Source organism: Melospiza melodia, chromosome 1 (assembly GCF_035770615.1).
Source record: "Melospiza melodia melodia isolate bMelMel2 chromosome 1, bMelMel2.pri, whole genome shotgun sequence".
NCBI classification, from domain to species: Eukaryota; Metazoa; Chordata; class Aves; order Passeriformes; family Passerellidae; genus Melospiza; species Melospiza melodia.
The window spans coordinates 17,658,722-17,681,054 of record NC_086194.1 but is presented as its reverse complement, the minus strand read 5'-3'; the positions used below and the strand labels follow the sequence as shown (position 1 = coordinate 17,681,054).

The window sequence follows — 22,333 nt, the reverse complement described above, 5'->3', positions numbered from 1 at the left end:
ATAGCAAGAAAAATGCTCCCACTTCTGTAAAAAATGCAAACTATGCAAAGTTTGGACTGAATGAGGACCTCAAGTGCATTTTTCTTTTCATATTCATAGAATATGAGAATATGAGCCTGAGGCACAGGCAGAGTTAGAAGTCAGTTGTGCATGTGTGCTAGACCACTTTCCCCCTTGCAGTCTTTCCTGTTGTTCACTAGACATCCAAATGTCATTTGCAACAAATTGCAGAGCCTTCTTCATTAGGCAGCCTTGATTAGGTGGAGTACAGACATCTGCATAGCAGGAGTGACAGCAGCAATGGATTAACATGGGGATTTGCTTCTGCTCGCAGCAACACAGACCACTGCATGTTTAGCAAAACTAGAAAATATGTTACCCCAGATCTTTTGAGAAAGTTTGATTAAGTCAGTAATAACAACCCTGTGTCCATCCTTTTCTGTAAAGCAGATACATACCACAAACTATGGATATATAGCATTGTTCTTCATTATCAGAAAATGCAGAATATGAGCAGTGGCCTGAAAAGATCTCAAGTGAGTGGAGATGGCTCACTCTGCATTGTAACAGGCACTGGACAAGTCTGGCCCAGTGTGTTGGGTGATCAAGCTAAGTGCTCCCAATTGCTTCCTTTTCCAAAACCATAATCAGCATCATGAAGACAAGGAAGAATCCTGATTTTTAAGCACCAATAATTATACTAAGCAGGTTGATCAGATAATGCAAAGACCAGATAAAAGGTTCTGTGGATAAGAAGTAGGTAGAGACTAAGAAGAGAGATATTTAAAGACTAATTCATTTGTGCACATGACATATTGAGGTCACTTTACATTTTCATCTCCTACCTTCCATTTATATCTGCATCCATTTATGCCTTTAAAGCAACTGTGCCTTTTCTTAACCTCTTATCTATCAGAGTTTTTCTCCCAAGTCTGAATTCCTGTTTTGCACCATTATTGGGTAACTGCTGCAAGGTTTTTTTTCAGAGCTCTTTTATGTTTTATTGTTTTGACTTTGCATTTTCTGTCCAGAGAACAGCTGACAGCTCTCTCTCATAGGAGTTTCCATAATTTTTTCAGAAGGGAAAAGGAAGGATTTTTAGGTTTTGTGCTTAATATATGAAATGGGATAATTTATAAGCCTTGTGCTAAATCACAGAAACAAGATCATGTGTTTTGAGCTTTGAGTTTGCTCTGGACAGGTACGCAGTATGCTAAGATATTTCTTTAGATAGAAAGTCACTTTTCTATACCAGACTTTTAGTGGAAAATTATTCAGCAAGCCAAATAGGAATTTCATATCACATTTCATAGATTTTGACCATTAAAGATGTTTGGTGCAAAGCAGTCACTAGTGTCCCATAAACAATCTAAGAGAGAGATGAATTGTACATTAGAACCTTGCTGCATGGTGGCCAGATATACTCAATTATCTATCTATCTATCTATCTATCTATCTATCTATCTATCTATCTATCTATCTATCTATCTATCTATCTATCTGTTATATCTTTGTTATTCATTGCAGTAATAAATACATTAATATGTTACCTTACTTTATGTTGCAAATGTAAAAAGGCCATGTAGGAAAAAAATACAGCAAAAATATTTAACACCTTCAGATTTTTGTTGCAAATTGCACTAACCATCTGTAGCTAATTATAGGAGTTTGACTTCTCCCCCAAACACAGCTTTTACATCATACATTTAATCTGTTTAATTAATGGTTGAGATAATAAATTGGTTTTCTATCAGTCTGTTTTGTCATTGCTGATGAAATTATTGTAATGTTGGACTTAACAAGTAAAGGAACTCTGTTATTTTACCTTATGTTTTAAGAGCTCTTCTGTATTTGTGTTCCATACCAGATGTCACAGTAATTATTATCTGCAGACAGGAATGCCAACTCTGCTCTAAATGTAAAGCTTTTCTAAAAGTATTATGCAGTGAATGGTACAAACTGCTGTTATGCTCCAGTATATTAATACTTTGAAATTGCTTCTTGTCTTAAGAACTCCTTGCAACTATGATTGTGAAACTGAAAACTGAAATTTTCAGAATTAATCAGATCTGCAGATCAGATGTTTCCTGCATTCCTACTTAGCCTAGCTAATTAAAATGCTTGGGTTGTGAGGGTTTTGTTGGTTTTTTTTAAATGGAAGTATGACTTTTTCATTTTTACTTGATCTGTATGCAAAAAAAAGAAAACCACAAAAAAGCCAACCAAAAACCACTAATTCAAAATTACAGCAGTTTTATTTTTTCTTCTAAAAGTAAGCAAAATTTGGCCCTCACTCTTTAGTTCAAGTAAGAATACCTTCAGCAAATGAAATTTTACATGTTTTTTTTTTATTTCTTTGAAAGCCAAACCTTTTCACACTCTCAGCCTCTGTTAGCACTTGTAACTGATCTTTTTAGTCACAAACAAACTTGGGGCTCTTCTCACTTCAGCTGAGAAAGAGGAAGAAGAACAGACCATGGGTAGTTTTGTGGAGTGTGCCTGTTATTCACAATTAGCTCATCTATTCAGTTCTGCTGCTCATGTTGAGGAGCAGGGAAAGTTTGAATGAAAGGCAAAATGTGAGGAAATAGGCATTGTCTGGCATGTTAGAGGAGCCCTGCTGAACAGTGTTAGCATGAAGGGTTTCCATAGAGGACAGGACAGTAAGATACAGTGATCTGGCTTTAGCAGCCTAATTCCAACCATTTTCTGCTTTTCAATTTATTCTAAATAACTATGGAGCAATGAAAGCAATAAATTACAGTCATTTGGAGCAATACATTCCAGTGCCATTATTCTGCATATGTGAGGCAACTACCTAAAGAAAAAATCCCAGACGCTAAGATTTGTAAAAAACCTTTATTCTTATTTTATTGAAGCCAAATTTGTATTCCAATTTTGTTCAGGAAAGACTTCAGGATCAAGATGGCTTTGTAAGTAATTTTGTGCAGGAGTTTTTAAGAAACCAGAATGATAGACTTCATTTATAGCATAGCTAATTTTCTAGAAATGAAGTGGAAGTTACAGCCAGTTTGCCCAAATGTATGAGTAATTTGGGAGAAACATACCTGCATGTGTGTTTTTGCTGAGCTCAAAACAGACTGGGACACAGAGTCTCAGAAGATTCATACTTTTTTTTTCATTTTGACACTCAGTAAGGCTTCAAATCATACTATTACTTGGTCAAAAGATCAAAAAGTTTATTACTGTTAGGATTTGGTGAGGAAGATCACAAAACCAGCAGTATGGATGGATTATGCCCCTTCAGATGTTTGGGTTTATGTAACTGCTGGGTCTATGAAGGCTGTGTTCTAGTAGAAATAGGATCTTGGAGATAGGACATGTATTTTTCATTAAGAAATGTGCAAAGTGTTGTTCAGAGTTCAAACTGAGCTCTTGTCATAGCACAGAGATCCGTGTAACTGAATTAATTTTATCCAGATTTGTCTCTTATTGATTTTAGCTGGAATTAATAGCAATATTTGAAGTTTCAAAATGGTATAACAATGTATTATAGATAAGTTACAGCAGTCATGGACTACTAAAAGTGGAGGAATCTGGAGGGTGTGTTCTAATGACATATCCAGTGCTGACATTATATTTTTGTCTGCTGTTAATGGTGAGGTTTACAAGCATTTGTGTCATTATTGAAACCAGACCAGTAATTATTTGCTGACCAGTTCCACAGGGTGATACCACTGATCACCAGGTTTAGTTACAGTATAGAAAAATTACTGCCAAAAAGAAGTCTGAAAAATAATTTATTTTCTATTATACTGCATTTAAGTGTAGTTTCTATTGCAAAAATCCAACAAGACAAAATCAGTGTATGAGTAACAGTGGGATCACAGTTTCTGAAGCTGTTCTGGAGCAGTGCTGGCATTGCAGAGGTCTAACAGGACCTGCACATTACTGGGTGACACTCAAACACTTCCAGCCACTGGCAACCCAGACTGCAAGGGACTGGCACCAGCTCTATTCCCTACAGCATGACAGAGCTGTAGGGTGTTTTTCTGGGAGTTTTTTTTGAGGTGGTTAGGAAATCACCTCGTTTGTATCAAGGTCAAAACGATGTCGCATCAGGCTGTCCACTGGAAGCTGAAGTCAGTGTACTGCTGGGTGCAGATGAGCTGTCTCTATCTGAATTGTTTAGGCTGATCCAGACACTCTACTTTTTCTCCTTTCTTCCTTTACTCATTTTTCTCCTAAAAGAAACACATCATTGCTTTAGGTGCATTAGACCCTCAGAAGTGACTTGTCATATTATGGGTACCAGGAGAATTAACTGTCTTGAACAGAGGAATTTTTTAAACACAAAATGTCTTGTTTTATCTAAGTTATAAACCTTTGAAATGGAAGTGTTGTCTTAAAAAGCATATAGTCTGGTAGTAGCACTGTATCTGCCTCTGTAACAAGAACCAGTGCTACAATTAAAAGTACTTGTTATTTGAAGTGATGTCAGACTCCTGTAGTACTGATTATGAAATCAAGCAAGACATTTTTAGATATTGTCTCAAAGTTTGTCAATTGGTAAACTGAAATACCATGAATGCAAGGGTTCCTGATGTGGAAAAAGATGTGTAAAATTAAAACCAAATATATCATGTACAATGACAATATCCAAAAGAGTTTGACTGCCTATGTGTGTACTTATATACATGTGTATTGTCTTTGCATAGATACTCACACATACAGAAGATACTGTAGTGCTTCAAATTTCCTTCCATCTATAAAACTAATTGCAAATTATTTCTTTTTGTTCTTCTCACAGCTGAATTTTTATTCCTCTTGTGGGGTGTTTATCTCTGCTATGCAGTGCGGACAGTCCCATCAGCATTTCATGAGCCACGTTATATGGCTGTTGCAGTTCACAATGAGCTCATTATCTCTGCTATATTCCATACAATTAGGCAAGTGATCTGTAGATCTAGTAATTAACCATTTATCTTTCAGGTTTCCTATGTTACAACTTAGAGTGGGTGAATGGGATAGGATGCATAATGGAAGGTCTTCTAAATATTTGTTTCTGCAAATTAAGTGCTTACTAAACTTAAAACTGTTCCCATGGGATCCAAGAATATGAAATTTTATAATTAGGGGGTTTTTCAGTATAGTTAGGTGATATTTTCTTAGATCAAAGTTCAGTATATATGATAAATTAGGTATAGCAATGCCACTGTCTGTCTTCAGTCATCTACATACACTCACTGTTTTGTATCCCTAGAAAAACAGCAGGTAAGAATGTTGGTTTGTATGAACTTTGTTGATGTGTAACAGATTGGTGAGCTGCAGCTATGTGTTAAGATTATTGTACTGGTTTGGGCATGAAGCATAGTGTCTTATATGCTGACATAAAAAAGTTGTTACACATATAATGCTGTATCAGTAATATAAAGCCCATGTTTCTTCTGAAGTCTGTGATGAGCTCTGCATTTCATACTTGTAAATTATTTGGGTAGTAACAAATGAATAAGGGTCTTTGCTAGAGCTACATGAAAATTTACTAAATCTGGCTTTCCTACCGAGTACCCTGTAAAAATGAATTGGTCCCAGGAAATGCAAAAGAGGAAGATAACATGAGTTTCATCTCATCCTGTAAAAACTCTTAAGACTTTCTTCTGACATTTTCACACCTCCTTTTACCTCCTAACAGATTTTATCTACTAAGTTGTTTGGGGTTTTTTTACATTACTTCATTGACAGTCTTCAAATACTCTTCTCTGTTCCTTGGTCTGTCTTGGCACTAACATTTCTCCTTGTCTTCTTTATTTTGCTTTCATGTTTTTTTCTGACTAAACATCAGCAAAGCAAATCCTTCATCTCTGTTCCTTCCTGGTGCTCTTTTCTCTTATCATTGTTATACAGTTCACTGCATTTTTCAGACATGCCATTTCTTTCCCTTCCCCTTCTCCTAACCCTGTATTTCAACACCCACATACACTCAAAATCTATACTCCCTAATACAAACATCTGCAAAGTTATTGTTTAAAATCTTTATTTGATGGCAGCATTTTCCTTTTCATTCCTGATAGATGTAAAATTCACTTATAATACTTTTGAGTTTATTATTACCAATATTACAATACATACAATACAATTACATTACCAATATGATGGCTTCTCAGTCAATTTTCCCCCCATTAATGTACATTCCTAAACTGTGTGTTGAGCCATGTTAGAAGATACTGTTCAGAGGTATTTTTGTAGGCTCCAAGTTTCTTTTAACAATAGAACAGGAGGCAAGTAACCTTGAATGAAAGAAAGGGGAAAAGGAGAAAATGTGGCATTTTAATACATCCCTTATGAAGGAGATACAAAGGGATTAAGTCTTTCAGTTTGTCTTATTGACAATCCTGTGCCTGCAGCCTAAGGTCTCTAAGGTCTGCTGATCCCATTCTTCCTTCTTTCCCTCTTTTCTTTTTTTTTTTAATGTACATTTTGTATTGATTCTTTCCCATCTGTCTAATATATATACTGGTTTGTTGAAGAAATATTGTGTAGTGTTTATAGATAAGACTGAAAAAAATTTACACAGTCCCTCCTGAGATTATGTCCATTTCTGCATGCCCAACTCTTAATCCATTTCCTTTTTTTTTTTTTGCTTCTATCTTCCCTGCCAAGTTCTGGATGCAACTGAAAGGGCGGAAATGTAAAACTTAGATTTATATGACATACCTGAATTGTCTTGAAGTTGAAAGTACTGGAGCCTTGAAGGACACTTACAAGGCAGCCATCCAGTCTGAAAACTCCCAAAGCTCATGGAAGATTGATGTGAGCACTACATAAAACCTTGAACTGTTTGCATTTTGTTTTTGTTTGAAAGTATTCCCATTTCAGAGACAAAGGACTCTGGATTATCTTCAGATAATCATAGTATTAAATTCTTGCATTGCTCATTCTCTTATATTACTGAGAAAACAAAAATTTATATGTAAAAAATCTCATTCAAATAGAAATCCCATCTTTGCTAGGGCTGAATGGCTACTACAAATGTGATTTTGCATTCAGGGGCATGGTATGGCATGGATACCTTAATCAGTCAAGGTCTCCAGCATAAAGGAAGCAAAAAAGCCTTCACAGAATCTGAGGATTAGATCTGTTAAAGGTTAAGCAAAAGTAGTGGCCATCAGGATGTGGGTGCTTTCTCCCATGTGTCTGATGGATCTGGCTGCTGCTGGCTCCATTGCAGGTTGAGCAGATCCTATTGGGGCAGTCACACAGACCTGGCTGCCCACAGGGGCCAGTGCAGGTCCCACACACAGCCTGGTCCTGTTCCTCCTCTGCAGCTGGGCCTGGGATGACACTTTGGGTCTTCCCAGGGGCCACCCACGTGCTGCCTGAGGCTTGTTCATCAGTTGCACACAGGCACCATGCAGAGAGTGGTATCACACATAGCAAGGATTTAATGAGAAGATGGGAGATACGTCAGGTACCGAGCTCAGTGACAACTTGCTTACATGTCACTAACCATTTTATCCCCCCCTTCTTTCCATGCTTTTTCCCTCCTACCTTATAATCTACCTATCCCAATTCTTGTCTTCCAAATAAACAACCACCCTCATTATTTTTTTCCTATTGGTCACAGTTTTCCTGCATCTGTCTTCAAATTTGGCAATTGTGATGCTGTTATCTAGGTAATCATGATCTTATTTTCTGTTGCTGATATGGTTACACCAGTGCCACTGACCTTGCAAGTTCTGCTCCCTCAAAGGTCCTTCAATTACCTGTGAAGTTTGCCCATCTTTCAAATGACTCCCTATTAACCACCTGTGAAATCTTGCTATCCCTTCTAGCACCGTCTGTAACTTTTGTTCACCTTTTGTTCTTTATTTGTTGCATCCATCAGTTTCTCACGTCATCTTCATCAGTGCAGTTGTGTTCAGTTTGCTAAATCTCAGGCCTAAGCCTCCTCATGTTCTCTTGCACCCCAAAGCAATAGGAACTCTCTAGGAATTAATTAATTGGGATATTTTGTTGTGTTCATAAAACATCGCATTTACAAAGTATTAAACAAGTAATTATGACTGTATTATTACAGCATGTAAGCCAGTGTTTCATGCCAGACTATTTCTGTTAACAAAAGCTTCTTCAAAATGCATCTGTGAACTTGGATAAGTTGCAAATGTCATTTCTATCTGAATGCTTTTTGCTAACCTGGAAATTGCAAGCCAGCAGTACATCTGCTCATCCGTTGCATTGCTCACTGCTCCTGGCTTTGGGAGCTCACTAAGGCAGACAAGCCAAGCATGCCTCAGCTTTAACTGCACTGCTTCTTCTACCACTCCTTTAGAAAGCTCAGCAAGGGACTGTTTTGTTTGACAAGTTCAGCCACTCATTTCCAAGCATTCACAGGCTCTTGGATCCCACTGCAGTGAGCTGGGCGGTCCTGCTATAAAGATCATTTCTCTGCTCCCTGCTAAGATGCATTTCAGTTCAGTTCTCCCTTGGATGGCTTATCAGCTGTACTCAATAGCTGTGATCTGTGGACATCCTGTGTTTATAAAAGTGCACTGCAATTCATCATAGTACATGTGCTTAACCTAAAACCATCCCTTCAGCTCCTTAATGTATGTAAGCTGCCATAACTCAGGGCAAAGAAACTGTGACATTATAAACAAAACAAAAAGACAGCTCAATGGAGTGAGAAATATGGAATAAGCAGTATAATTTAAGGTCTGTTTCTTTTTATATTTTGGTTTGTTGGTTTTTTTTTTCAGAGTTGTTTTGAAATTTTAGCATAGGGAAAGTGTGTAGATGTAATTTTTAGTCTTTAGAAAGCAGTTCAGAACAAAACCAGTTGTGTTTGGCCATTCAGTGAAAAGAAACCTAAGGAATAATACAGATATTAAATGTAATGCACTGGAGAAATGCAGTGAACTGCAACCCTGAATTCTATTTTCAGATTCATTCTTTCTTCAAGACTTCAGTCTGACTGGATGCTGATGCTGTTCTTTGCACATACACATTTGACTGTGACAGTCACTGTTGGGCTACTTCTGATCCCTAAGGTATTTGAGTCTGCTGTCTGTTTTCTTTTGCCAAGTCTGAGGAAGATAAATGTTGTCATGCAGAAGCATTTCTGTGTAAATGTAGCAGCAACTGATAGAAAAGGAGGATGTAAAATTTGGCTATTTTTCCTTGAAAGCTGTATTGTTTTTATTTTTAAAAGTGTACATTTTCAAAGTTTCTTTCGGCTTTCAAAATTCTAGGAGTTTAAAGTACTTAAAATGTTGATATGATAAATAGAAGAAGGAAATAATCCTGCCTAATTGTGCTTTTTTTTTTAGGTATTTGTATGACCATGCTGCTGCTAGAGTTAGCTGAGAACAGACAAAATTCAGGCAAGGGTGTAGAACCACTGGGATCAGGAGGCTGGACTAGCCATGAGATGGGGAGGTAGGGATTTAAACCAGGCAGTTACAGGCTGAAAAAGGAGAACCCTTTGCAAGTCAGAGCCTGGACAGACAGATGCACACTGGGAGGGGACAGGGCCATGGCAGGGAGCCGGGAACGGTGCTGGGAGCCAGGAGAGCTGTGGGGGCACAGGGAGATGGTGAGGGCAGGATCAGGGAAGGGCAGAGAAATCCCCTGAGCTGCAGCACAGACACCTCCTGGAAGCTCCAGTGTCATCTCACCAGGGGCAGGAGATGTGGCTCCTCCTGTCCCTAGCAACAGTGCCCAGGAATGGAGTGGAACTTCCTCCTGAGGACAGTACCCCAGCGAAAGGAATGACTTTCTAATGGGTTTCAAAATGACTAACCTTATTAATCAAAAGCTCAAGAGTCAAAATAGCAGTAAAGGTGAAAGCTACATATGAAGAAAGAGCATTAAGCAGTTCAGGTTGATAGAATTTTCAGGTTAATGAAGCTGCTATTCCTGCCTTTTTCCTGTGTGTCAGAACAGGGTATGCTGATGACTGTCAAATATATGTACATTGAACAGTCATAACTAAGAACCCATTGATGCAGCCTTAATACTGCATAACCTTGTTTTAATTTAAATTACTTTTCTGGTCTTTAGCAATAATCTTATATTTTCTATTTTATATTCATGCACTTTATTACATATCTTCAGAGATATTACACATCTTCAGACGTGTCTTTTTAAACTAGCCTAGAAAATTTGTTGACCTTTCTGAAGCTGACTCAGAACTACTAATCAGCATTTTCATTTTTAGCTTATTATCTGTGTTTCACTGCACAGACTTTTCTTCCAACACACGAAAGAATTCAGAGAATAAAGATTCACAAGGTTTAGTTCTATTCATAAAGTCCTGAAGACAGATGACTATGTGGACAATAGTAAATTCAGATGAGTGAATCAAGATGAACAAAACAATAATGACAACCTCACTCCAACTCCTGATTCAAGGACCTGGTGAAACATAGAAGAAAAAAAATTGTCTACTTTTTCATTAGTTTGTTTCTTTTTTTCCCCCTTTTTTGTGGTTTTTTTTTTCCTTGCCTTATGTCTTCCTTTTCAGGATTAGGATCTAAAATAGGAGAATTGCTTTCTGCAGGATTATTAAGATGTATATTGTATAAAATAGTGACTTACTGGTTTAGCAGCCTTATTGGAAATAATGTCTGAAAGTCTGTTTTCATGCCAGCCTAATTAAAATGCCATTTAAAGAGGTTCAAACAAATATCAAAATAAGTAGGGACTTTTTTTTTTTCTTATGCAAATTTCTAAGATTTATCATGTTAAGCCATCATAAATAAGAGTTCCTTCCATACAATACTGAGTGAGACTCTGTGGGACACTACTTAAACCAATGAAGTTTAACTAATATTTTGAGTTTGAGAATCACATCGAATCTGTACAAGGGTCCTTGTACCGTAAAAACTGTTGTAAGCTCTTACACTGATGTTGAAGTAAACTTTTGCACTCATGGAATTTTTTTTTGTGAATACTTATTGCAGTTTTCGCATTCAAGCAATAACCCAAGAGATGATATAGCTACAGAAGCTTATGAAGATGAGCTTGATATGGGTCGGTCTGGATCCTATCTGAACAGCAGTATCAACTCAGCATGGAGTGAACACAGTTTGGATCCTGAAGATATTCGGGTACATAGAACTCATTTAAATAGCATTCCTTTTCAAGAACACTTTTTCCTAGAAGGAAACTCCAACTTGCATGCATTTGTTTGTCTTTGCAGATATCAGCTGGAAAATGCCAGCTTAGATCTTTTAGGATTGCGGTATCAGGTCATGTAAACTCTCATGTAGTATTTGCTAGTGTGAAGAGATGCTGCATCACTAGTTGTAGTAAAAGTCATAGTGGTGGCTAAGGAGGAGGAATCATCCTCAGCAAGAGTTGTTACTCAGTTTACATAGATTCTTTGACTTATTTTGAAGTGCAAACAGATTTTGGTTTCAGTTTAATTAGTTATTTGTACGTAACACATACATAAGCATGCATAACTATTTTAAAGATAAAAAATTTAAAAGTTGAATAATGGAGAAAATTACTTTCTTCTTACTTTACATGGTTAAAGGCCTTATATTCTCAGAACAAAAAGCAGCTATAGAGTTCAGCAGGAAAGCACACACTGTAGCATTGTGAAATCTGAAACAGCATAAATGAGTATGAAGTGTGCATGCTATGGAAAGTAACATGTTTGTGCATGAGAGTTGAACATTTTTTAAGTGGAAAATAAATGGGATTCAAGTTGATAGAGAAATGGCATATTCAAGAATTAGAAAAGACAGTGAAATGAGTTTAATGCCCTTTCTAGAGCAATAGGTCTTGCATTCGTCAGTCTGCTTGTTTGACTGTAGTCACTCTGTAAATACTAGTTTTGCCATTCACTTTGCTTTGCAGGATGAGTTGAAGAAACTATATGCTCAGCTTGAAATCTATAAAAGGAAAAAGATGATTGCTAATAATCCACATCTCCAGAAAAAAAGGTGCTCTAAAAAGGGCTTGGGGCGCTCGATAATGCGGCGTATCACAGAAATCCCTGAGACAGTCACCAGGCAGTGCTCCAGGGACGAGAAGGACCTGATGGAGCACAGTGCTGTGAAGAACTTGGCCACACTGAAGAAAAACCCACCAGATTCCACAAGTTCTTCAAAGCCAAAAGAAGATACTTTGAAAAACAGAGTCTTTTCCTTAAAAAAGTCCCACAGCACTTACGATCATGTTAGGGATCAAACAGAAGAACCAAATGGCTTAACTACAGAAAGTGCAGAAGTCATAGCTTCTGAGAAAACACTTCTGGACTCCTTGAATGGTAACAAATTAACCAAAAATGCTCCTGAAAAGGTTGAAGCTGTCTCTACTGAATCTGTCCCTTTGGTGTGCAAATCAGCAAGTGCGCATAATTTAAGTGCCGATAAGAAGCCTCTGCACCCAAGAACATCTGTGTTACAAAAATCCCTCAGTGTTATTGCTAGTGCCAAGGAAAAGACTCTGGGACTAACGGGTAAAACACAAAGTCTAGAAGAAAGCACTAAATCTCATAAATCTCAGCAGAAGGGTAAGGAGGCCACCAAAAAGCATTCAGCCTCCGATAAAGGGGAACATAAGGATTCCCACCGGAAAAACTCTACCCAGTCTGAGGAAACAAAGAAAACACATAAATCTGGAATTATTAAACAGCAAAAGGTCAGTCAAACACCTGCAAATCCAGACACAGGGCCAGGTAAGTCTCTACACAAGGAGAATTTCGACATAGGAGAAGTTTGTCCTTGGGAGATATATGACCAAGTTCCTGGTCCTGTGCCTTTTGACTCTAAAGCTCAAAAACATGTGTCTATTGCTTCCTCAGAGCCAGAGAAAAACCACCCTTCCCAGCCAAAGGGGAAGACTCATCATAAGCTGAAGACACCTGAGGGGCACCAACAGTCAAATCAAAAGAGTTCAGAGAAGGTGGAAGCCACTCAGGAGACACAAGAGAAGCAGATCTTTGAAAATGAGAAAAATCAGTCAAATTCCAAGTCCCAGGTGTCTCCTGGGCTGAAGTGTGAGAATGTTAATAGGTATACACCTAATACTCATCCTGGAGAGCGGGAAGAGCTGCCCCAGAAAACAGCAGAAAAGGAAAACCTCAATAAATTGGCTGAACAGAAAAAAATTACCTCTTCTGAGGGAAACGTGCTTTCATCTAACTCCCATAAGCCAAGTAGTTACATACAGCAACCTTTAGCATCTCGAGCTGAAGTCTGCCCTTGGGAGTATGATACAGCAGATTTACCAAAAGCAGAAAGAAGTGTAGCTTTATTGAACACCTCTGCTATAAGTGCAAATAAAACAGCAGCACCTCGAAAATAAGAGGCTTTTGGACTGAGGAGAGTAGCAACATTGAGAAGAGAGACAACAAGAAAGACAGAGGGGACTTAGGCCAAAAGGATCTGAAAATTCCTAAGGAGCATCACTTTAATCAAGAGAATCAGCACTACAAATATGTAGGAGTTAAGCAAAGTAAATTATCGTTATTGTTGTTATTATTTATATGTTGAGTGCCAACAATGTGATTAGCAGTGCCCAGAATATGGTCCCTGCTCCAAGGATTTTACTGTGTCAATGAAAGAAATCTGCCTTTGTGAAATCAATTTTTCTTTTAAAAGAAAAAATAATAAGATGATAACAAACGCACAGTATAGATCTTAACCAAATTATTTCTGGATGCTGTAACTGGCTGTAACTTGCCCTTGGGACTTTAAAGATCCAGCAGAAGTGGGACACAGAAAATGTCCTGATGGCAAAAAGGGGTACCAACGAGCAGCTTAGTAAAGTGATGACTTTTCACTTTTCATATTTAATCTAAATAGCACTGCTAACTCAATGCATCCCAAGAATATTTTATAAAATGATTGCTTTCATTTTCTTATTACTGTGTGTTTAAGTACATTGTTGTGTCTCATATTAAAGCATTCCAGATTGTATAATTTTTGCAAATAACTTTGATATTATGTGACACAACAACATATTTATGCAATCTGCAGATACTGTCTTCTAATTGCAAGTTAAAATACCTGCTGTAGACCTTTTTGTTTATATGTAGAATCGCAGTAGTCTTTCACTGGCTGTGGAAGCCATAATTCATATTGGGAAATTGTTTTGGGCTTTGGAGATTATTTGTTTTTTCTTTCCTGTAATTTATATAGTCCTTTTTTTTTTGTTTTGTTTACTCTCTGTTATTTATATTTATAGTTTGATACTGTATTATTCAGGAGTTTTATATGCAGTAAGTTATGCACTTCCCTCTTAATGCTAATAGACTTTGTCAATAGTGCAAATTCAGTTGTCTTAGCTGCATATACTGGTAGGACAACTTATCTGGGTTTTTTGTTATTAATTGGAAAATATCTGAGACAAAAAATCTTACTTTAAACATCGATGGTGATAATCTTGTTCAGTATTTCATACTGAACCTATCCCGTTAAATAAGACAAGCAAGAATTACAATGAATATACCCCAGAAATGATTGTGTTTTACTAACACCAGACAGCTCTGGGAGATATTTTATTTATGGAACAACACTTTACTGTTTACCCCTGTTGGCAAACCTCAAAAAATTGGCTCTTGGAGTGAGAACTCCAAAATATTACTCTTCCCCCACATATGCAAATGTAAGCGATGCTGGGAACGGAAATGATGGCATCTCTCTCCAACTGTCCAAAATGCTTTGACTTTTTTTAAATTTATATGTACATTTACAGTAAAAGTTGGTGTTTGATACAGTGCTACTTTTCAGCAATAGCTACAGTCCTCATCGTGCATATGAGCTTAATTCATAGGTGGCCCATTCACAACTATGAGTCTTAGTGACAGTTCACCATCAGGGCCTGAGGACTTGTTGAACTCCTCTGAGGAGTGTCAGCAGTAATTAAACAGCCCCAGCCATCTCAACGCAGTACCAGTAAAGTGCTGTTCACAGGAATTGGCTGTACCTGGTGTACTCCAAAACAAAGACAACTCAGTCCTAAAGAACTTGTGCAATTTGAGAGAAGTGATGGGATTCGGTGGAACATGAAATGTGGATGACTGAAAAGAATGTGTTGTTTAATATATATAATATATATAAAAATAGATATTTATATATGTTTAATATATATATATATAAATGTCATATCTAATACACACATGCACATACACGTATGTAGTATAAACTGATTTTTGTGGCATCATAGAAAAAGTGGCTTAAGATAAAATGCAATGAGCAGAGGGACTTAAGACAACCTGGGCATGAGGATTTTTCTGTCCTTTAAAAAGGAGAGGAGTCTATGGGCATGTCTAGACTGACAGATCAAGATGGATCTGATTTTCCTACTGCCACTGCTAAGCCCAGACCTGACATGTGCCAACATCTGAGCCAGCTAGGGACAAGTTGACTCAGGTCTTGGTGCTGTCTAAACATGTTACCTCACTAATAAATTCTGCTTATTAGCTCCAGATTAAGTGACTGAACTGCCCCAGCCAACCTGGTTATCCAGGATAGTGCTCAGTTCCACCATGGGGATGTGCTGACTTAGGTCTTTACTACCCTGGGCTTGTCTGACTCTCCCATCCCTCTTTTGTAGGGCATAATTATGGTCTAGGGGATCTGACTGGGACCCTTCAACCCAGAATCCCTGTTCCACCCATGAAAGGGAGTCAGGCATATGAGTCTGGGTGCTTTGGACATCATGCACCCACTTTGCACACACAGGGCCACTGGCATCCTATGTGCAGCCCAAATCCACCTCTGTCCTTGGTGTGGAAAAGAGTTGAGGTTAGACCTGGTGTGCTCAGATTCTCCCTTCCCAGTCCTAGACACTCATGAGATTGGTCTGTAACTTGTCTTGTCAGCTTCAGTGGGACTTGGTCAGCTTTTCTGAGAGAAAATAACCCTGAATTTCCATGGGAAGAAGTCTCTCCTAGGAACAGAGCTTTTTGGGAGGCCTCCAGGAGCACACTGACCCTGTGTGTGGAGAAATACACAATTTTAAACGTGCTGAAATGGTGACAATCTTACACCTCTCCTATCCTTGAAGGGAAGTTCTGCAGTCTCAGCAGTGGTTTTTGGGATTGGGACAGGGGGACAGCTTATGGCAGGCTGCCCTGGCTCATTTACAGGAGCTCGACTGTGAGGTTAGAAGCGACATCCACGGAGGGATGGGGGAAGGAGATCTCTGTATGTACTCACTGCCTCTTGGAGACAGATGGTTGCAAGGAGCAGGTACCAGCCTCGTGCCCTTGCTCATCTGGCCCTCCATCCTTTATCTCAGAGCTGAGCAAGGCCACACTGCCCATGCCCTGCTCTGCAGGAGCCCTGTAGGGGTGCATCGAGCACCGAGGACGGGGGACTCACATTGGCAAAGTGTCCACACTGCACCACTGCCCCTTGCAGTCCTGGCAGGATCGAGCCCGTCGTGCATGACTGTGTCCGTGCCACCGCTGTATATCTGTACTTGCTTGATTTCCTTTCCCTTTCTTTCTGTTTGGAAAGATAACTTCATTAGAAACACAGAAATAAAGGCCACTCCTTGGCTGGTGTAAAACAGCCCAGCTGTACAGAAAGCAAAAAGCAATGGCTGGTTAACCAGGGAAGGCATTGGCTTGTATATTCTTGTTTGGTTTAGATTTCTTTCGTCTTGACCCTTTCCCTCACTTCTTAAAAACTGTCTGTTGTGGTTCTTTAGGCTCATTGTAGTCACATCCTCTAAGACTGACACAATTGGAAAACTTTCCTTTAGAAAACAAAAAAGCTTTCCCCAATTTATTAAGCAACTGATCTTTGGGCTACAGATTCAATTGGGACTTAAATTATTTCACTTTTAAGAAAATGAGGGGCCAAACTTCACTCAACTATCCTATCGCACTATGATGCTGCTAGAAGCATTGCTTAATGAAGACATACTAAGTTAGACATAAATAATGTTTTGTGTTTCATAGGTTTTTCTCCACCAGCATATATTGACTAGATTGCTTAGATGTCTTTTTCTGGAATTTCATTGTCATTGTTTAGCCAAGAGAAGTGCAACTCTAGAGTAAAGATGTTATAAAGATGTTCTCTAGCAGATCTGTTAAGAGAAAAGACAATAAACATGAAGGTCACAAACATTTGCTAGGTTGTCCTTCTAAATGCATGTGCAAGCTGCATTTCTCCTTCATTTCTAAGCCATGGTTTATAAGTAATTAGATTTATACCAATCTTATTAGACTTGTATAATTTATGCAAGATTATGCGCTTTAAAATATAAATCAGTGCACACCTATCATCAGCTTTGGTGGCATCATAGACCTGAAACCAGACAAGACATTTATATTTGCTCTCCTTAGGCTTTTGCATGCATATGACAACAGGCAGGCCTGAGCAAACACTGCCTTTGACTTTTAAAATTTTAGCTACTCCAAGTTGTAGAGTATATAAAGCTGTAAGTCTCTTCACTTTATAATGTGGTTCTTATGACAATGTTATCTGGCAACCAACAGCATCCACCATGAAATACTTGATAGATTTATGTTGTAATGTGTTGCAGCATGTAAATAATGTAACTTCTCTGCAATAAAGCACATTTATATTAAATCTGTCTGCAGGCTTTTGTGTTGTGATTTTCTGAAGTCATTATTGATCCAAACTTTACAGGTTTCCCATCAAACTTGTAAAGTAACTAACTTTACAGCTTCTTTGATCAGATCATGGCATTATCATTTTCTGGATTTTTCCTTATATTTTCATTAGAGTAGATATGCACTATGTTCAGAATTTTATGTTAGGGAAGTAGCTCTGTTTGCTCAGTGGTTGCAATTTTGAGGTCAAAATTGTAGAGTCCATTCTATATTCTTTTGAATTTAATGGTAACTACAATGTTAGAAAACAAGGGGAAATAAATAGACCACATATTACTATGTCATTGTAAAATCCTATAGCTCCTCTGTACTATGTGTGCACATGCCTGAGTTCCTCATCTCAAATGTCTGTCTGACAGGTATAGAAAAGATACAAAGAATGGGAATAAAAAAGATGAGAGGCAGAGAATGGCAGCTGTGTAAGTGCAACTTGTTTACCTTGGGAGAGAGATGACTCAGAAAGAGGGATGAGACCTATAAAAAATTGTGAATGATTCAAAGGTAATTAGGAGTCTGGAATTTGCTGGATTTTGTTGTGCAGGAACTATAGAACACCCAGGGTGGCCATCATGCAACAGCTTAAAATAAATGAATTTTTCCTCTGCATATGTCATGAATAAATTGTGGAGCTCATTTTAATAGATTGCTGTGTATATCATGGGTTCACAAAGCATTGGAGGGCTCATGGAAGACAAATCCATCAAGATCCCTGAACATGGTGGATAGAAAATTCTTAAATCCCTAACCTCTAGATGGCTGATAAGTAGTATAATTCTCTTTGCATAATCACCCAGTTCTCTCACCTTAATCACCCACTCCTCAATATGGTGCTACATGAACATTTCATCCAGCACAACCTCTGTGCATTCTTATGTCTGCATGAATACAGATAGTTTAGGCTCACTTAGTTTATTTTCAGTTGTTAGCCTGGTGGTTTTTAATGACTGATTATTGATGTGCAAGCCCAGGTAGGTTCCTGCATGGGCATATGTGTGTGTTCACATGCACCTGTCCCAGGGTCTCCTGGGTTGGAAAGCTGCCATTTGGGGAACAGTCTGAGTCAAGCTGTCAGGTGTCATGGAAACATGAGATGGAAAGAAGGGAAGGGAATTACTTATGTTCTTTAAATGAACTGTGTACAAGTGCTTCGAAAGCAAGAAGTCCAGATACCAAAAAATTAAGGCCTGGAGATTTTTCACTGTACTACCTCAGGATGTTCAGCTCAAACTGAGGGCAGCTTTGCTCTCTCAAGTGATGGGTGCCTTTTGAGCACCACTTTTAAAGTTTTCGCTGGTTTTAAGAAGTAAGGAAATTATTTCCGCAGTTTTGTGGCTTTGGAAATCATCCAGAGATGTATTTTCACACACCCTCTTGCTTCTCCTGTTATATTTCATGAGAGGAAAGTGTGTCTGCACCTGCACAGCCATGAGAGCCTGGGGTGGGGTGTCCCTCTGTCAGCTTGGCACCCAGGGGCAGGGGATGGAGAGGACAGATGGACACTTCACAGCGGTGCACGGTGGGAGGAAGAGAGACAGGCTTGAACAAGAGGCTCAGAATGAATACTCAGAAAACTTTTTCACCATGAGAACTCAAACAGTGGAGAAGGTTACTCAAAGGTCGTGCCATTCCCATCCTCTGAGCTTTTCTTGGACAAAGCCCTGATCTTGTAGCTTTGGGCAGCAGGTTGGATTGGAGAGCTCCTGAATGATCTCACCATCCTGCAAAGAGTGTTCCCTACTAGAACTTACTCTTCCCATCATCCTCTGGAAAGCCTCTGGGCAGATTCCAGGCAGCTCCAGCTCCTGCCCAGGAGCACAGGACACACATTCGTTTATAGCATACATACCTCTGGGCAAGCCCTCCCAACAAACACCAGCTGCTGAGATAAAAAGGCATTTGGCTTTTCCTCTGACCCCACAGCCCAGAGTTACCATGGTAATAAAGGGACCAGGAAAATAGTTTTGTTTAGAGCTGGTTGGGAAGAAGTTTTCCTGCCTGTGTTTAGTGAGTACTTGAGCTGGTGCGCAGCTGAAAGAAACCCTATAAAAATAGTAATGTTTTTCCCTAACAAACTGAGGATTTTTTTAATGTCAGTGCTGGATCGGATTCTGACGGAATCATTAAAGTAATTCTAAACTTTGGGGAATTTGGTAAATGCAATTCTTCAAAAAGGCAGTTTATTTGATCCAAGGTTACAGGGTTTCAGGGTCTCTGCCTGTCTGCAGAGAAGTTATTTCAAGCTGAATCTGCTTTTTTACAATAAAACAGGATTTCTGACAGGCTGAAGTCAACTTTCCAATTCTGTAGGACCTTTTTCATCAACTTGGAAATTAATTTTAGCAATGCTTAAAATTTAGTAAAAGATACTGATTATTTCACTGGGTTGGCAGGCTGTCATCATGTTGCAATGTTCAATCTTCTGGTTCTTTTAACTCCTGGAAGATTATACATTGTCTCTCCATTTATGCAGATGATTTTTCTTTTTTTTTCTGTTTCATTTATTTATGAGTTAGCTCTTTTAGTCGCTGAAAGCATACAAACAAATCAAACCCTGGACATTTTACCATGAAATTAGTGGATTTTAGATTTCTGGATATGTATGAATTAGGTTGAATTTTGCATTGTATCAAAGCATGAAAAGACATTACATTGTACCCAAAATAGCCATATATATTTTTGAAATGTGCATTTATGATTTTCTGTATAATATAGATGTACATATCATATATATAAGGCACAGAATCATTCCTGCAGCCTTGTAGCTGCAGAAGGCAAGGTTTTCCCGTAGACAAGTATCTGCTTTTAGAAGCAATTAAAAGAGAAAATTGCTAAGCCTGCATAATGGGAGTCTTTTAATGAAATGCAAACTGCTGGGTGTCTTGGGTCTATGGGTATAAAATGTGTGTGAAGTTAGGGCTTGCCTGTGCCTTTGCTTCGTGGCTGCTGGGGAGATGTTCAGAGGAAGAGCAAATGCAGATGTGTCTCTGGTCCCACCACAGCGTGGGGTGCCATGCCCTCATGTGTGACCTCTCCTGCTTACTGTTCACCTGCTGTGCCCTTTGATAATGATGCTGAATCATGGAGTAGACTTTAAAACCTGGTTTTGGCTGAACACCCAGCCCTCCCTGCAGTGCCTCTTCCCCTGCTGCTCTGCAGAGGTGACAAGAGGTGGGTTTGGACACTGCAGGGTTGCCAAAGTGGGGCAGGGTGGAGGCTGCCTGACTCAGTTTCAGCACTATTAGTTGTACTGCTTGACAGATGATGTTGGCAGGGAGTTTAGACTGGCTGCAGTACTACAGATAAAAACCAGGCTGGTTTGACATAATTCAGTGCTAAAAATAGTATCATATAATGATGTCTTTGTCATGGAAGTTTTTTCTGAGCTGCAGGGGGGTAAGAACTGTGTAGTTCCAAAGCAGTCATCTTGGAGACATCATCAAAGGAAAATCACAGCAGCGCTGGAGAAGCCACCTGTCCAGCTCTGTTCCCACATCATGTTGGCAAATGCACAGTATTTGTGTAAGCCAGCAAAATTGGCTACTGCTACTCTGTATGCAATGTATTGTATGTTTATATTCCCTTTAATGCTTTTGGTTCACAACATTTAGGTTTCACTTTCTTTATAGCTTTGTTATCACTGTGATAATTTTTTTATTCTTTTACAGGAACTTGCTAACAAACTTGATTTGTCTCTTAGTGGCTCCATTGCAAGGCCAGCATTATCCCCACAAATTTTTTTGTGTTTGAAGTCAGAAAGAATAGTTTCACAATTCATAGAATTTTCCTTCAGAAATAGTTAAATATTTTAAAATATAGATTTCGTTATTTTTATTCTAATTAATTATTTATTCTATTTTCATGACTAACAAACTTGCAGTAAGTAAGAATTGCTAACATTAAGCTACATTCTTTACTTTCTAGGTATCATTTAGATGCATTTTTCCTTCTAGGATTTCAGATGAATTGTAGATTGCCATTGTGCATTGCATGACCTTCCCATGCAACTGCTTGTTGTCTACATTACAGCTAGAATTGCAAAGTCATTACAAACAATCATTGCTTAGGTAGGGATTGGTTTTTTTGGACTTGCCATCCCATTCATATATGACAATAATTTACAAACAAGCTAAATTGCTTGCTTTGGTGTTTTATTCATTGCCTTGTAAATGTAGATAGTATTCTTAATTCCTTGGGAACAACATTATAATTCAATATAATGGGCAGGCAAATAACAAGCAAAAATTGATGAGATAAAACTGCATAGTCCTTATTTTGATAAAAATGTGAGCATGAAAATGTGAAAACCTTGGTCTCTCTGAGGAAGAAAACAGAATAAAACAATGAGGATTTTATTTATTACTTTCACATTTGGAACCAATTATTGTAGTACTAAGGAGCTTAGAGAAAACTTGTATATTTCTGATGATTGATCAAATACTGCTCTGTACATTCCATCTACTTAAAATACTTGTGATTTCAGCTGAAACAAGTATGCATCTTGTAGTTTTTACCCCAAACTCAATTTTTACTAAGGATAAAAATTACCCAGTGGGGATGGATGTCAGCAAAGGATGCAGAAAACACATGTGTGTGTATATATATATATATATATATATATATATATATATATATATATGTAAAGTTCCATGCCTGCTTGTGATTTTTGTGTTTCATGTATCATTTTATGCTGTTCCTGCTTTTACCTTACAGAAAATTGCCTTTTTCTGGAAGTAAGTTAAGTAAATTATTTGGATATTGTTTCTTCAAAAG

General features: G+C 38.3%; 1 protein-coding gene across 1 annotated transcript in view; it reads left to right on the top strand.

Annotated features, from left to right (window-relative positions):
- Nucleotides 1-17,519, top strand: part of GPR158 (G protein-coupled receptor 158) — a 185,918-nt gene extending 168,399 nt beyond the window's left edge. The window contains exons 8-11 of the mRNA XM_063149670.1: nucleotides 4,772-4,910; nucleotides 8,903-9,008; nucleotides 10,923-11,069; nucleotides 11,827-17,519. Coding sequence (XP_063005740.1) covers nucleotides 4,772-4,910; nucleotides 8,903-9,008; nucleotides 10,923-11,069; nucleotides 11,827-13,278 — 1,844 coding nt within the window. The 3' untranslated portion in view covers nucleotides 13,279-17,519. The remainder of the gene's footprint in view (nucleotides 1-4,771; nucleotides 4,911-8,902; nucleotides 9,009-10,922; nucleotides 11,070-11,826) is intronic.
- Nucleotides 17,520-22,333: the final 4,814 nt, after the last annotated feature.